General features: G+C 40.3%; 1 protein-coding gene across 1 annotated transcript in view; it reads left to right on the plus strand.

Moving 5' to 3' along the window:
• The window catches only part of snap91a (synaptosome associated protein 91a), a 48,493-nt gene that overhangs the window by 32,063 nt on the left and 2,440 nt on the right, over positions 1–13,990 (plus strand). The window contains exons 15-28 of the mRNA XM_054621106.1: positions 225–449; positions 2,151–2,228; positions 3,993–4,241; positions 5,625–5,708; positions 6,004–6,072; positions 6,429–6,554; positions 7,716–7,787; positions 9,244–9,456; positions 11,856–12,053; positions 12,144–12,162; positions 12,655–12,745; positions 12,958–13,038; positions 13,224–13,343; positions 13,478–13,596. Of these exons, the coding sequence (XP_054477081.1) occupies positions 225–449; positions 2,151–2,228; positions 3,993–4,241; positions 5,625–5,708; positions 6,004–6,072; positions 6,429–6,554; positions 7,716–7,787; positions 9,244–9,456; positions 11,856–12,053; positions 12,144–12,162; positions 12,655–12,745; positions 12,958–13,038; positions 13,224–13,343; positions 13,478–13,558 (1,706 nt within the window). The 3' untranslated portion in view covers positions 13,559–13,596. The remainder of the gene's footprint in view (positions 1–224; positions 450–2,150; positions 2,229–3,992; positions 4,242–5,624; positions 5,709–6,003; positions 6,073–6,428; positions 6,555–7,715; positions 7,788–9,243; positions 9,457–11,855; positions 12,054–12,143; positions 12,163–12,654; positions 12,746–12,957; positions 13,039–13,223; positions 13,344–13,477; positions 13,597–13,990) is intronic.

Raw genomic sequence — 13,990 nt, forward strand, 5'->3', positions numbered from 1 at the left:
GAAACTCTTGCAGGCGTTTGATTTTCACCTGACTTTCTACCTGACGTTCTCATTGTCTTTGCGTCAAGCTTTTTTTTTTACCTTTAGCACCTGCTAAGCCTGTCTTTATTTCATTTTTTCACACTGACAACTTCCTCCCCAACTCCCTTTTCTTCTTCCTATTTCTCTCTTTTGGGGGTTGTGACTGGGTCGTGGCGTTTGGATTACGGGGTTTATCTACATAGCAGCTCCACCTGCCACTGATGAAGCCTCTGAAGCTCTCCTAGCGGAGGGAGAGTCTGATTCTGCTGATGCAGCGGCTGCTGCCCCTGCACCTCCCGCGCCCAGACCCGCTGTCCCTCCCACTGCCGCTATCAGAGCCACTACCATGGCAGCTAAAGCCGCGGCAGTGCCCGCCTCGCTGCCCATCTCAGCTCCCGCCTCAGCCGCCGACATGGACTTTTTCGGAGGTCAGTCTGGTCCAAGACAGAATGTAGACCAGGATACTCAGCATGGCAACTTGCCTGCTTGTCTACAGCAACCTCTCTTCATTATTTAGTAATTAACTGATTAGTTTACTTTTGTATGAAATTAGTATTTAGAGGATTAGGGTTAGTATTACATTATAAGACCACAAAAAGTCTCCAGGCTATTTTTCCCATCAGATTATACATTTGTGAGATGTATGCAATATGATATTTTTGATGCAACATAAACACTTAGTAGAAACCTGGAAATCCTGCTAGAAACAAGTATGTAAATGAATATTATGACGTTTTTGTCAGCAGATGGCACCATAGCCCCAGTGTGTCCCTCATGTATTACCATTACATTTGAGTCACAGAGCTAAACATCCCATTTCCAAAAGAAGTTTATAACAGTCTTTGAACAAATCAGAGTGTTGTTTAAGAACATATACTGTTGTTTCATGGTATTTCCAGAAACCTTAAACCGTCCTACCATATGGATGAATTTTTAACGTGTTTCTCAAGTTGCGGCTATATTTCCATCTAGTCATACAGTACATGACATGTGTCCTTGCTCTTTTTTTAAAACATAAAAAAACATTTAATTTTGTATGAAACTATGAAATAGTTGAAAGAAACTATATCTGAATATATATACCAAAGGAGGTGCACTATTAGGCAGCGGTTTTCATCTAGTTACTAAAGTCTTCAAGGTTTCTGGAAATATCTTCAGACCAGCGATAAGTGTTTTTGAATGACCTTCTGGGCTTTTCAAAGATTGCCGGGTATGTGTTTTTCAGCTGTGACTCAAATGTAATGTCTTTTATATCCTCACCGTTTTATAATGTTTTTACATCATACTTTTTTGCAACCATGTACACTAACGTGCTGACATACCGTCAAGCACGGCATTGAGCACAACGCAAACTGTCAATCATTTGTGGCACATCCCAAAAATATGAGACAGTATTGTGGATTAATTGTTTTTCTCTGGGCTTATTCGAGGCTGTATAATGAAAAAATAGACACTAATGAGTTTTGACATTGGCGTGTTTCAAACATTCACCGAAGTGCTTTATCATAATCTCTTGTGCCTCAACAAACCCACTGCAATGTAATTAATCTGCTAATATGACTGGTATTTGGGGGATTGGTTGCTTTTTTGCTTTTTTTAATTCATCACCCTTAACAATTCTCCCCTAATGGCCTACTAACAGTTTCATAAATATGTCAAGATGATAAGTAGCTGGGTTTTATTTAATTATATTTTAGCTTTATAATATTAACCTCAAGTCTAGCATTTAAGAAGTTTCTACTAAAAAGAGATGATCGAGTTTCTTTGTCTAAGAGAGACTTTGCCTCGACCAACCCTGAACTTGACATTTTCCGCTTTTGTCACAGAGTACAAGTAACTCGTGACAACTTGCCTCATTTCAAAAACCCTCACAGGTGGTGCACTCACTGAATGCAGCATTATGCAGCCCTTCAAAACTCCCCAATGTGACTGATGCTCCAATCAGATCACCCGCTGCAGTTACCTGGGCTGCATATTTCTTGTATTCTCTGCTTTTTCCTGATGCTGACCTCTCATTTCTGTTTTCCTTTTCATTCCATCTGTTTACTCATCTTTTGTTCCTTACATCCATGTGTCTGTCGGGGTGTTATGTTTTGCGTTCCGGCTGTTTTTCGTCTGCAATACCCTAGATGCGTTTGCACCTTCCCCAGGAGATGGTCCTGCCGCCGTGGCCGCGGGCCCAGCTGCTGATGCATTTGGTGGATCTGGTGGGTGACAAAAACGGCTTCTTGTGCAAGTTTGTGAGTGTATGAGTGTGTGTGAATGTGAAAGCTGATGCTTTTACTATATCAAAGCTGCTTCTGCTTCCATAGGAGACAGTAGAACAGACATTTGCCCTCAGGGCCTACTGCCTCACCCCAAATCCTGCTTTAATGCCCCAGTCATAAACCCTCTCCTCCCTCATCTCAAATATTCTTCTCCTAAAATTCAATCACCTGATACTGCAGTAAAAAGCACAGTGCAGCAATTAACTGTACTGTAGTCCAAGAATGAATACCATTTGTTTTGATACCCTTACCCTGACATTACCTGATAATGATGATTATATTATCATTGTCAAGCCTTTTTCTATTTCCTTTTTTTCTCTATACCTCCATTTAGTCTCTCTCTTTGGCCTTATATATATATATATATATATATATATATATATATATATATATATATAACAGGACAATAACCGGAGCTTTTTTTTCTCTCAATATACTAGTTTGCATATAGCGCACTAAACACATCAGTAACACAAACATTAGTGGTTTATTTAACATGCTTCGCCATTTACTTTATTCTGCGCAAAATCTTGATTTACAGTATTAATCTGTTTAGACAGGACACACCAGGAAAACATGACTTATTGGACAGACAACCTTTTCAGTGTTTTGAGTATAAACGTAGGCTCTTTATTGATCCATGTGTCCCCCATCTCCAATGCTTCATGAAATATCTGGCAAACACATTTGTATAGAAATGCATGGTGACCAGAGGATGTATCCTACTGACTTTGGTGAATCCCTGACTTTTCATGTCACGCCGCCCTTAGGTAAATTTTTATTTGACCAATAGTTTGTTTCGGGTTTAAATACCTGCAAAACTGATGACATTCCTATTAACCTCAGCATGCTTGCAATTACAAGCTAATTTTAGCACGCTAACAATTGTGATGTCCACATGCTGACTTAGCATTTAACTCGAAGCTCAGCTGTGCCCATGAAGCCTCTTGTTTTCTGTTGTTCAGCTTTAATACGCTTTTGAACATTTTGGTAAAGAAAATAAAAATGAAGTAGCCAAGTGCGGAGAGTATAAATGGCTACTATGTAAAATGTTTTTTAGTTCTGTAAACATGATTATGAGTGTTGCCTTGGAGACACTGGATTAAACTGTTTTCAGTAGCATGAATGTAAGTGCTGTAATATTCTCAAAGAGAAAGACGCATCACTGCAGGTCTTAGTCTCTTGGTAGTTGAAACAAGTAGAAAGCAGTTCATTCATTCACTTTTATTATATACAAGAGCAATAACTTAACTCTTATAAGTATGTGGCAGTTTTGTCATTTTTATTCTATGTTAGCAGCCCAATGCCAACTTGTTGGCTTTATCACATTGCCAACAATTTACCAGGTATTATTTGGTTTTCACAAGTTAAAAAACTAATCAGCCATAAATTGTGTTACTCTACCATCTGTAATCAGATATTAGTTCCTGAAGAGATGCTCACCACTTTCTGCTGTTGGATACCGTTCTGAAGTTAATGAGTGACCGTGTGCTTGGTTTACTTTCTTTGTATCTAACTCTGGTTTGGAGCTTCAGAGGTGTCTTGCCTCACAAATATGCTTTTTACAGTGTTTGTTGCTTTAACAAACCCTCAATCCCCCCTTCCTCTCCCTCATCCACTCACCATCCCCTTCCCTTCTTCTCTAATCATAACCCCACCCCTAACCCATCAATCAACACCACCCCACTGCTGCTCTCCCTGAAGACCCCTTCGCTACGACGGAGGGGAGTGGGGCCATTGCTCAAGAGCTGGACCTGTTCGCCATGATGCCTACCGACACGGGGGCCACCGCCGTCCCCCTACCCACCTCTAGTGAGGCGCCAACCATCGTCGCCCCCATCGCTGCCCCCATCGCTGCCCCCGCTGCCCCCACCCCTTCTTCCACCACCACCACCACCACCGACACCACCACCACAGAGTCTGCAGCCGCTCCGACTCTAGATATCTTTGGTGGTAAAGTCCTCTCGCTCTCATTATGCCTCTCACTGCATTGCCCTGCATTATGACGATGATGATGATGATGATGATGTAGGATTTGATGATGATGATGACTGTATTGCTCTTGCTAGTGATGATGATGACAGTAGTGGCAATGATCCTGCCCAGTCCCTACATTTCAGATCTGTGTTATTTTATTTTCCATGATGCCTTTCCTTGAGATACAGATCATTTAATCGAGTTAATCAAACATCTTGACCTCCTCTGCAAAATTTTAATATTGAAAAAAATCAACAATGCAATTGTGTGTGCCGTTTTGCAGTCATCTATTAGTTATTTATTGTTTTGGGACCATAATCTCATTGTTAATTTGGCCTCTTTGGACAAAAATCTCTTTTTCTTCGCAGAGGTTGCACAAATTGTTTTGATTATTAACCAAATACTAACAGACAGACTGCCAAATCTAGAGGGAAGAAAATAGTTTTCTTCTCCTGCTTGTGACTAATGTTTTAGATAATGACAGCCGAGAATGCTTAATTTTAGCTTATGCACTTTAGTTAAAAGGGAATATTGCTCAATGTCAGAATTCATATATGCCTAGAGTGAGCTAGGATGGGATTCAGCCCCCTGTAACCCTGCATAGAATAAGTATGCATAAATGATGGATGGATGGACATATGCTATTAATATGCGTTTCCAGCCATGTTGTAGTTGTAGTCATCTCACAAAATATTGGATTGATTGCCATCAAACTTGTGCAGATGTTCATGTTCCCCAGGGGATGAATCATCTGACTTTCCATTTAGCAGCATCAGGTCAAATTTGAACTGCCCAAACTTTGGTTTATGGCTTTTACTGTGAGAAATTTCCATCAGCCTCAGCTGTAATGCGGACTAAGTGCTTATTTGCTAATTTTAGCATGCTAACAGGCTAAACTCGTGAAATTAACCTGGTAAATATTACTTGCTAAACACACAACAACAGTGTTTTAACTTAGTCACTTTGTACATGTTAGGAAGCTAACATTTAGCTCAAATCCCCACTGTTCCTAAATACAGCATCACAGAGCCACTAGCATGCTGTAGACTCTTAGCGTTGTCAACTTAATATGTTGGAGATTGGAAAAACAAGAGTTCTCTCTGAGCGAAAGCACATCAAAATTCAACGGATGCAAACAGGGGAAATCTCAATGCTGAAATTTGGTAATACACCCTTTTAACTTTTGCACTGTTTCATTTTGCATTGCACTGAATAGACACACAGCAACTTACCCCTTGTAATAATCAAACTATCTGCTGCTCTCTCTGCTTTCCCCTCATCTCTCCTCTTAACTCATCTTTCTGTATGCACTGGGCTTGAAATCTGAATGTTCATCTGATTGTGTGTCCTTGTTCTTAGATATGTTTGATTCTATGCCTGAGCAAAGCCCTTCCACAGAATCCAAAGCTGCTACCACTCCTAGCGTAGACCTTTTTGGTTCAGGTACAGGAGTTGATATCCATTTCTCTGTGTGTGGAACCTCTTCATCCTTTCTGGTTTCCATACGTATACTCCTCTGTCGACTGTTTTTATTATCCCCCACCCACACACGTCTTGGTTTGTTCCCCATAGTGGTATGAGAACTGTGCATGTAACCCACTCGTCAATTCTTGGATTGTCCTTGTGGCTGATTTCTATCTATGCTCTCTATCTACCTGCCACGCTAATACTTTTCTTTGCTCCCAAACCTCCTTGGTTTCCTTCTTTCTCATATTCTGCCTCACGCTTGGTCAATTAGACCTCCCTGCTGTTTCACGCGGGCCTTCTCCTTTGCCCGAGCTGGCTCCGGCTGGAGATATTATGACTGGTGAGTTAAGCTGCTTTATCTTTACTGCATCATTGTTTTCCCCTTCCTTCTTTCACGGAGTGTGCAGCCAGCCTCAACCTATCATGACTTTTTTTTCCGCATTTTGCTGGTGTCCGGATGCACATGCACACCAGTCCTGTACCCCCAAATGGTGCACGCTTCAAGGATGTGGATACACAGTTGAGATGCAGGGATGCCTGCTTCCTCTCTGCATGTCTGCTAGCCTTTTAGAAGAGGCATACAAGTCCATGAGCAAAGCATTCTCCCCTTAGAAATAAAGCTGTCACTGATAAATGTAGTCCCGTCGATTGAGAGTAATTTAATCCTTTACTGGTTCTGTCTCTGTCTCTGTTCAGACTCATTTGCATCTCCGGCTCCTGCTGCCACCGCCGACGCTCCCGTTGCTGCTCCCGCTGCAGCCTCCAGCCCAGAGGACTCCTCTCCTCCCAAAGCAGAGCCAGCATCTGTCATTGACCTGCTGGGTACTGTTCCTCCGAACACACATACATACACATCTCTTTGCAGTAACGTGCTGCATGCTGATTGTTTAACTGTTTGTGCGTTTTATAATTTCACTTTTCTCTACTGGGTCATTCTCTGTAGATGCAGTAAGTTCTTGAGTAGTATGTACCAGTGAGGCTGATAATGTCCAGATGTGCTGATAGACTCTATGTGTTAAACTTATTTCAGCAGCTTAGACTATTCAGCTGATTATATCGCACTATTCAGCAGTAGCCACCAGTTACATTTTAACATAATTATTATACTGTGTGTTTGTCTCCATTGAAGTGATTTTGAAGGGTTCTTTTGTAAAAATTTAGCATCCTGGAGTATAAACAAGAGGTGTTGGTCTTCTAGCCTGGCATGGTTCTAGGTACGTCAATGTCGACCTGTGTGTCGGTCAGTCGGCCCACATCGAAATATCTCAACATCTATTGGATGTGTTGGCACAAATTTTGTACAGACAATCATGGTTCCCAGGGGATGAGTCCTTGAATCCATCATGAGGTTGGCATCTTTGGATGTTTTGGGAAATATCAACATGGGATCATGTGAAATTTGTTACATTTATCCTGATGAAACTTTTTGGACAGGCATCTTACATTTTTTGGGAAGGATGGGAATTATTAAAAAGATATGTCAACATATTGGGCCTAATTAAGGAATGGATTCAGACGATTATCTTCTGCTGCGCCGATATTTTAACAGAATTCAGATGATATCTTTTTGATTTTCTTGGTAAACCATTATTCTAGGAAATATTAGAGCACACCACCTGGAAAACGTGCACTGCTCTCACAAAGGATGTTGTGGGTGATGGAACGGGAGGGTGAGGTGTAAAGCCACATTAATGATGATAATAATAAAAGAGATATTCTCCTCAGCACCACCTGTGACTTACGTGCATATATGTCGTCAACATTATAAAAGGTCCCATCACGACCGGAAATCTTTCTCTCATTACACCAAGCTTTCTTTTTGAAGTTTTTGTTCTATTTTCATTTCCTTATAGTTTTAGTTTTGTGTTATGAAGATAATCTTGTCTCTTACCCCTCATTGTATCCCAGTGTGTGGTCCAGGGCTGACCTCTCACCCCTTTCTGCCCTCCATGCTGCGTTGTGGATAACTGGACGCCCCTGCAGACTCCTTCGCCAGTCCTGTGGAGGAGACACAGTGCTCTGCTCCTGGAGGGCCTGGAGACGATCTGCTGGGAGGTGAGTCTCCTCTGATATTTTTATGAAAATTATGTTAGAACTGTATAGGCTGAAGGGACCGACAAATTCTGATAAGATATCCACAGTTTTGCTAAACTTTTTTGTGCTGGCTTGACGGAAGTGTTTTATGCTGATTAAGAAATTATGCAGGAAGTAATGACTGAGATGCATTTGTCAAATGAATAATGACAAAGACTTGGCAGGGCTAGTTACATTTTATTACACAGCAGTTCCAAAGTGGACTCATTTGGAAATGTCTGCAGAATGTCACTCCAACCCAACTTCTCAGTGATGTCAAAGCCAATTTCTGGCGCATCTCATTTCTGTTACTGCGCTGCAATAATTCATCAATAAGATTGTCACAAATGTCATACAACATACCCATGCATTTCAGATATACATCCTATTTGCATAGTACCATTTATGAATATACTTTCAATGTGCAAAAATGTGATGGTAGGACCTCCTGTGCACCTAATGTGTTTGTCAGGATGAGTCATGTATGAAGCTTCAGTATTACCTTGCATTTGTAAATTTCATTAGAATCTGAATTTGTTCTAAATACAGTAAGTTAATGTGTGTAACTTGTACAGACACTTTGTATACATATATTGGGCAACCTATGTATTGTTCTAAAAAACAATGCATGTTTTGCTCATTCAGAACCATACCGGTAGGGTTCTGTGGTTCAGAACCCTACCCAAAGCAGAATGCAGTACCAGGACAATAATGAACAAAACACTCTATTGCAAGATAAAGTCCTGCATTCACAATCCTACTTAAGTAATTTTACATTATCATCATTAAAAAAAAGTATATCAAAAGTTTAAATACTTGTTCCACTGTGATTGATATATTATTAAATATGACATTATTGTTAAGACAGATGCATCAATGCATAAGCAGTGTTATATTGTTTATATGGTTAAGGTGGAGCTTTATATAGGGGTCTCTAGATAAATCTGAGACATAAGATGGTAAATGAGGTAGGAAAGACAAAAATACTAGGTTATCATTTGTTATATATCAAAGTCGTCTTGATTAGTTTCATTATTTTGTATCTCTGCATTTTAATATTCCATTAAACGTTTGGCAAATCATGCAGAGTTTTTATTTATTTTCTTCTCTTGGTATACTTAACTGTGTCCTGCTCAGACACTTAAATACATATCATGTATTCGACTAATTATTCGTAATAAGATCTGATGTTGTAACTGGTTTAGTTATATACTGTATTATATTCTGTTTCCCTCTGCTGTGTGCTGATACCATTTGCTGCTGCACTGACCGTTTTTGCCCACAGGGATAACCGAAAATTTCATTCAGCTTCCGAGACATCTCGTATGCCATCTGTTGTCTCAGTAATCATGTTTAATATGTGTTCCTTGTGGAATTAGGGTGAGCCAGATAACAGTGCTACATGCTATATCCCTGTCCTGTCTGTTATCCATCTCAGGCCTGATGTCCCCCACCCTGGCACCCACTGCTGCCCCAGCTCTAGCTCCAGCCTTGGCTCCAATTCAGAACGACCTCCTGGAGTCGGGATTTGATGCTCTGGGCTCCCTCACCTCTCCAGTGCCGCCTGTACCTGCTGTGGTACCGATGGTACCAACTGCAAAAGCTCCTGCAACCACCACACTGGTGCCCTCTGGTGGCTTTGATGCTTCAAGTAAGTGGATTCTTTTTTTTTTCTGTTTTTATTTTGGTAATTTCTCTCATTGTCATGCCTTCTGAAATATTAGAGAATCTCAATGAGTATTTTGTTGAAATTTGCACAGGTCATCTGCTCTATGCATATTAATCTGTTCTTGCTCATTTAAATTAAGTTACCTTGACCATGACCTAGTAAACTTTCTCTTGCTGAGAGCCTGACCACTGCATGAATGACACACTGACATGTGCTGCTTTCACTGTCCACCACATACGTCCAACGGTTGTTTCTGCTGACTGCTTAACTCCTTAGCACTGTTGCCTTTCTCGCAATGAGTTTTCTTTTTCTCAATCTCTTCTCTTGTACTTCTCTCACTTTCTCAAATGCTGTGCTTTCTCCACTTCCTGCTTACCCCACCACCTCTCTGCAATCTTTCGTTTTTTCTTTCTTTCTCTCTTATTTGTTCTTTCTGTGTTTCTGCTACACAACTTTAATCTTCTGCTTCATTTAATTTCCTACTTTCCCCCTATCCACACCCCTTCCACTCTGCTGGGTCATTGCTTGCTTCTAATCTGTAACCGGTGAGTTTCACCCAGCAGTGCATTGCAGCATGTGCAGTTTGGACAAGTCTTCCCTTCTGCATCTTTGCATGTTGCAGTATGACCTCCGTTTGTCTCCTGCATGAGACAAGACCGACTGTATTGTTGTTTATTTGCCCTTGGTCTTTTAGAGCAGTGGCTCTTACAGTAACCAACATGCCATCAAAGCCCAAGTCTGGAGTGGAGTCTGCAGGTTTTAAATGTTTTATATTTTAAAGTGGCCCATCAAACAGCATCACATTTTAGTGGAAAGCCTTGTTATTTGGTTACTTAAGAGGTCAGAAACATAAAAAATATATACTTTTAATATGTTTATAGAACATGAAATCTTATCGGTTAGAGGATGAATAGTCTGCTACACTGTGTATAGTCTTGTAAGATCTTTCATTGGTGGAAGCTTGTAAATTAAGCCGTGTGAAGCCTAATAAATAGTTTGCTAAAAGTATTGTTAAAATTGTTTGCTAAAAGTAATGCATAAACAGTTGATACAAAGCTTAAAGCAATGATAAATAGTTAAAATAGCTAAAATAAATGGATAAACAGTCAGCTAAAATAAATGGTGAAATAGTTGAAATAGAAGCTAGCTTAAAGTTCCTGATTAACAGTTGAAATATAGCTTAACGCAATGATAAATAGTTAGCTAAAAGTAATTGATAAACAGTTGAAATAGTTAGCTAAAATAAATGGATAAATAGTTAGCTAAAAGCAATGTTGAACTAGTTAGCTTAAGTAATGGATAAATAGATAGCTAAGAGAAATGTTGAAAAAGTTAGCTTAAAGTAATGGATAAATAGATAGCTAAGAGTAATTGATAAACTGTTGAAATAGTGGGCTTAAAGAAATGGATGAATAGATAGCTGAAAGTAATGTTGAAATTGTAAGCTTTACGCAATGCATAAACATTTGAAATAGAAGCTAGCTAAAAGGTATTGTTTGAACAGTTGAAATAAAGCTTTAAGTAGGCTTATGATATATAGCTAATAGTTATGGATAAACCATTTCAATTGTAGCTTAACGTGGGCTAAAAGTAATGGATAACCAGTTGAAATAGCAAAGTAGTTTGCTAAAATCTATGTTGAAATAGTTATCTAAATGTGATGGATTAATGGTGGGAATTGTTAGCTTAAAGTATTAAACAGTGTAAATAGTCAGAAATGGTGGAAATGTCTGCCTTCTGCCAATCCCAGTAGTGGTAGTTAAAATACAAACTTGAACAAACAGACCTAAACATTTACATGTTTTATTATACTGTATTAAGACATTATTGCTATAATTCATTGTGTTATATAACATCCAGTTTAAAATCAATTCAGATTAACATGTTTGGAACATGACAAGTGGTGTTGATGAAGGGTTATCTGTATGGGCTTTGGGGGTACTTCAGACAAGTTTGGGGGGCACTGCCTTGGGGAATACACAACCAACTTTCAACAACACAATGCTTCTGTAGAAGATATTTGGAATGAAAACCTGTGAACTCTGTGGTCTTGATGACACCTGGTTTAAACAAGTGCTTTACTACAAAATCGTCCAGTTTAAGTCCCTGAGATGTGACAATGTAAACTGGTGGAGCAACTGTCCAAATAAGTGTAGTTGCTGTAATTACGTCCCTTTGAATGCTCGAATATATTAACAGTACAGTCCTGCATTGTGCATGCGCTGCACAGCTGACTACTGATGTTGTCACAGATGGATTGTCCCCTTCACTGTACTGACTGGTCTCACATCTGCCCTCTGCCCGTATTATAACTAGATTAGGGATTTGCAGGTTTGTAATCCGTGTTGTTTCTCTGATCTCAATCCCACCCTTTCCCAAAGTGTTTGATGGATTAGGCGACTTGCTGATGCCCTCCATAACACCCCAGAGCACCGGGGGCAGCACTGCTGGAAGTACAGCAGGAAGCATGGGAACTCCTGTCGCAGCGGGAGGCATTGCAGCTGCTCCCTTCGCCACCCAACCTCCTGGGAAAACTGTCGGAGGAGATCTGGACTCGTCACTGGCCAACCTGATTGGAGGTAAACTGCAGCTTTGTTTGTCTGGAGCTTAGTCATTTCTGTCCCAGATAAAATAGAAATTTAACTTGCTTCTTTCTTTCTTCTGTTCAGACCTTGGAGTAAAGAAAAAGTAAGTCTTTGTTTAAAGATGTTACTTCTATAAATGCATGATGCTTGTGTAGGCTTTGACATGTATGCACAGCTCCAACAGAGCTGCAATGTTTTTGGATTTGTGAAAAACGAAATTGGGATCACCACACGCTAAAGGCTGATTAAGTTTTAAACTAGGCAAAAAAGATTATCCCTTCAATTTTTATTACATTTTTGGGCTTATCATATGAACTGTTTACTTTTAGTTTGCAACTAATCCGAACATTGTTTTGAGTGTTCATTTCTTTGGTTAGATTTTGTTGAATGATAGCCACCATATTATTTAGTTTTCCTCACCTATCTATATACTATATGAGGGAATACTATGTGATGAATGTGACAGCAGTAGTTTGATTTGGTAAGGACTTCTTCGGAGCAAAATTGAAGTCTTATCTAACAGATTTTCTGCAGGCCCCGACCGAGAAATAGCACAGTAGAGCCTGAGGTGTATCCTGTGTTTGATTCTCATTAGGGACCCACAGAGTGAGAAGAAGCTGACAGGAGGTGCCAACTGGATGCCACATGTAGCTCCCACAAGCTGGGCTACACCGGGAGCCCCCATGGTAAGAAGTGACTCTATCCGCTTCCATCACTATATGAATGGGTGAATGAGAGGGACATTTTAAAGTGCTTTGTAAGGTAGAACGGAGCAATATAAATGCAGACCATTTATTTCCTTAAACATCACAAACAAAAGGAACATGAAAAAAAGAAAAGTTGTTTCACTTCTAAAAACCATTAGAATTCACACAGGCTCTTCTCCGTGTCTCTCTAGACTGGTGCCGCCCCTGGAGCTCCTGGGGCGCCGGTAGCAGCCATGGTGCCACCAATGAGCGCACAGCCTGGGTTTGGCATGGTGAGATTCATTTCATGCATAGAGAGTTCTCTAGAATTTAACCGTGAACCTTAAGCAGATTTTAGTCAGCAGGATTCATTTTAGCAGTTTCCAAATATTGACAAGCCATATCATTGTGACAGCAGATTATGATAATAAATCTGCATAGCGCTTAAAACTCTACTGTGTTATTCCTGTGTTACTAGCCTCCTGCAGGAGGGCCTGGAGCTCCAATGATGCAGCCCATGATGGGGCAGCCAATGATGGGACAGCCCATGATGAGACCCCCCTTCACTGGGGTGGCTGGAGCTGCACCCGGAGCCGCTGCACCAGGAGCACCGGTAACAAACAACACACAATGACGTCACTCAGTGGATAATCAATCAATTTATACTTCATTTCAGGAAGATTCATGTTATAGTGAAAAGATGCTGCAATGTTTTGTTCTTATTTTCCTCAGATTCCTCCAGGACCTGCAAACCAGAGCCCCAAGAAGCCCAAGGACCCTTTGGCAGATCTCGACCTCAAAGACTTCTTATAACGCCCCAGGTGGGAGCTCTGACCAGTACATGCAGTATGGTATGTGCAGTACAGTGTGCCACAACTTCTGGAGGACTTTGATCCATGCACCTTGTGGTGGATTAAATATGATTCCAAGGTTCAAATGGCTTTTCTAGATAGATAGAGACTTGATAAACTACTTCAACAAATAACAATTTATTATAATACTAATATACGCTAATATTTCTTGATATAATTATTCCTCTGTGAAGGAAATTTGAGTTTTTTTAGTGTTAGAAAGCATCGGTAAGCATGGCTAGTGCATCTACAGATAAAGCTGGCGATCTATGTTTCCAACTTCTTTGCCTTCAGCAGTCGTGAAATTCAAACAATCTGTGCTCCTCTTTTAAATAGCATGAAATAGAGAAGTATGAGCTCCTTACTTCTGACTACAATCTTGGTTGAATTCAAC

This window comes from Anoplopoma fimbria, chromosome 20 (assembly GCF_027596085.1).
Source record: "Anoplopoma fimbria isolate UVic2021 breed Golden Eagle Sablefish chromosome 20, Afim_UVic_2022, whole genome shotgun sequence".
Lineage (NCBI taxonomy): Eukaryota > Metazoa > Chordata > Actinopteri > Perciformes > Anoplopomatidae > Anoplopoma > Anoplopoma fimbria.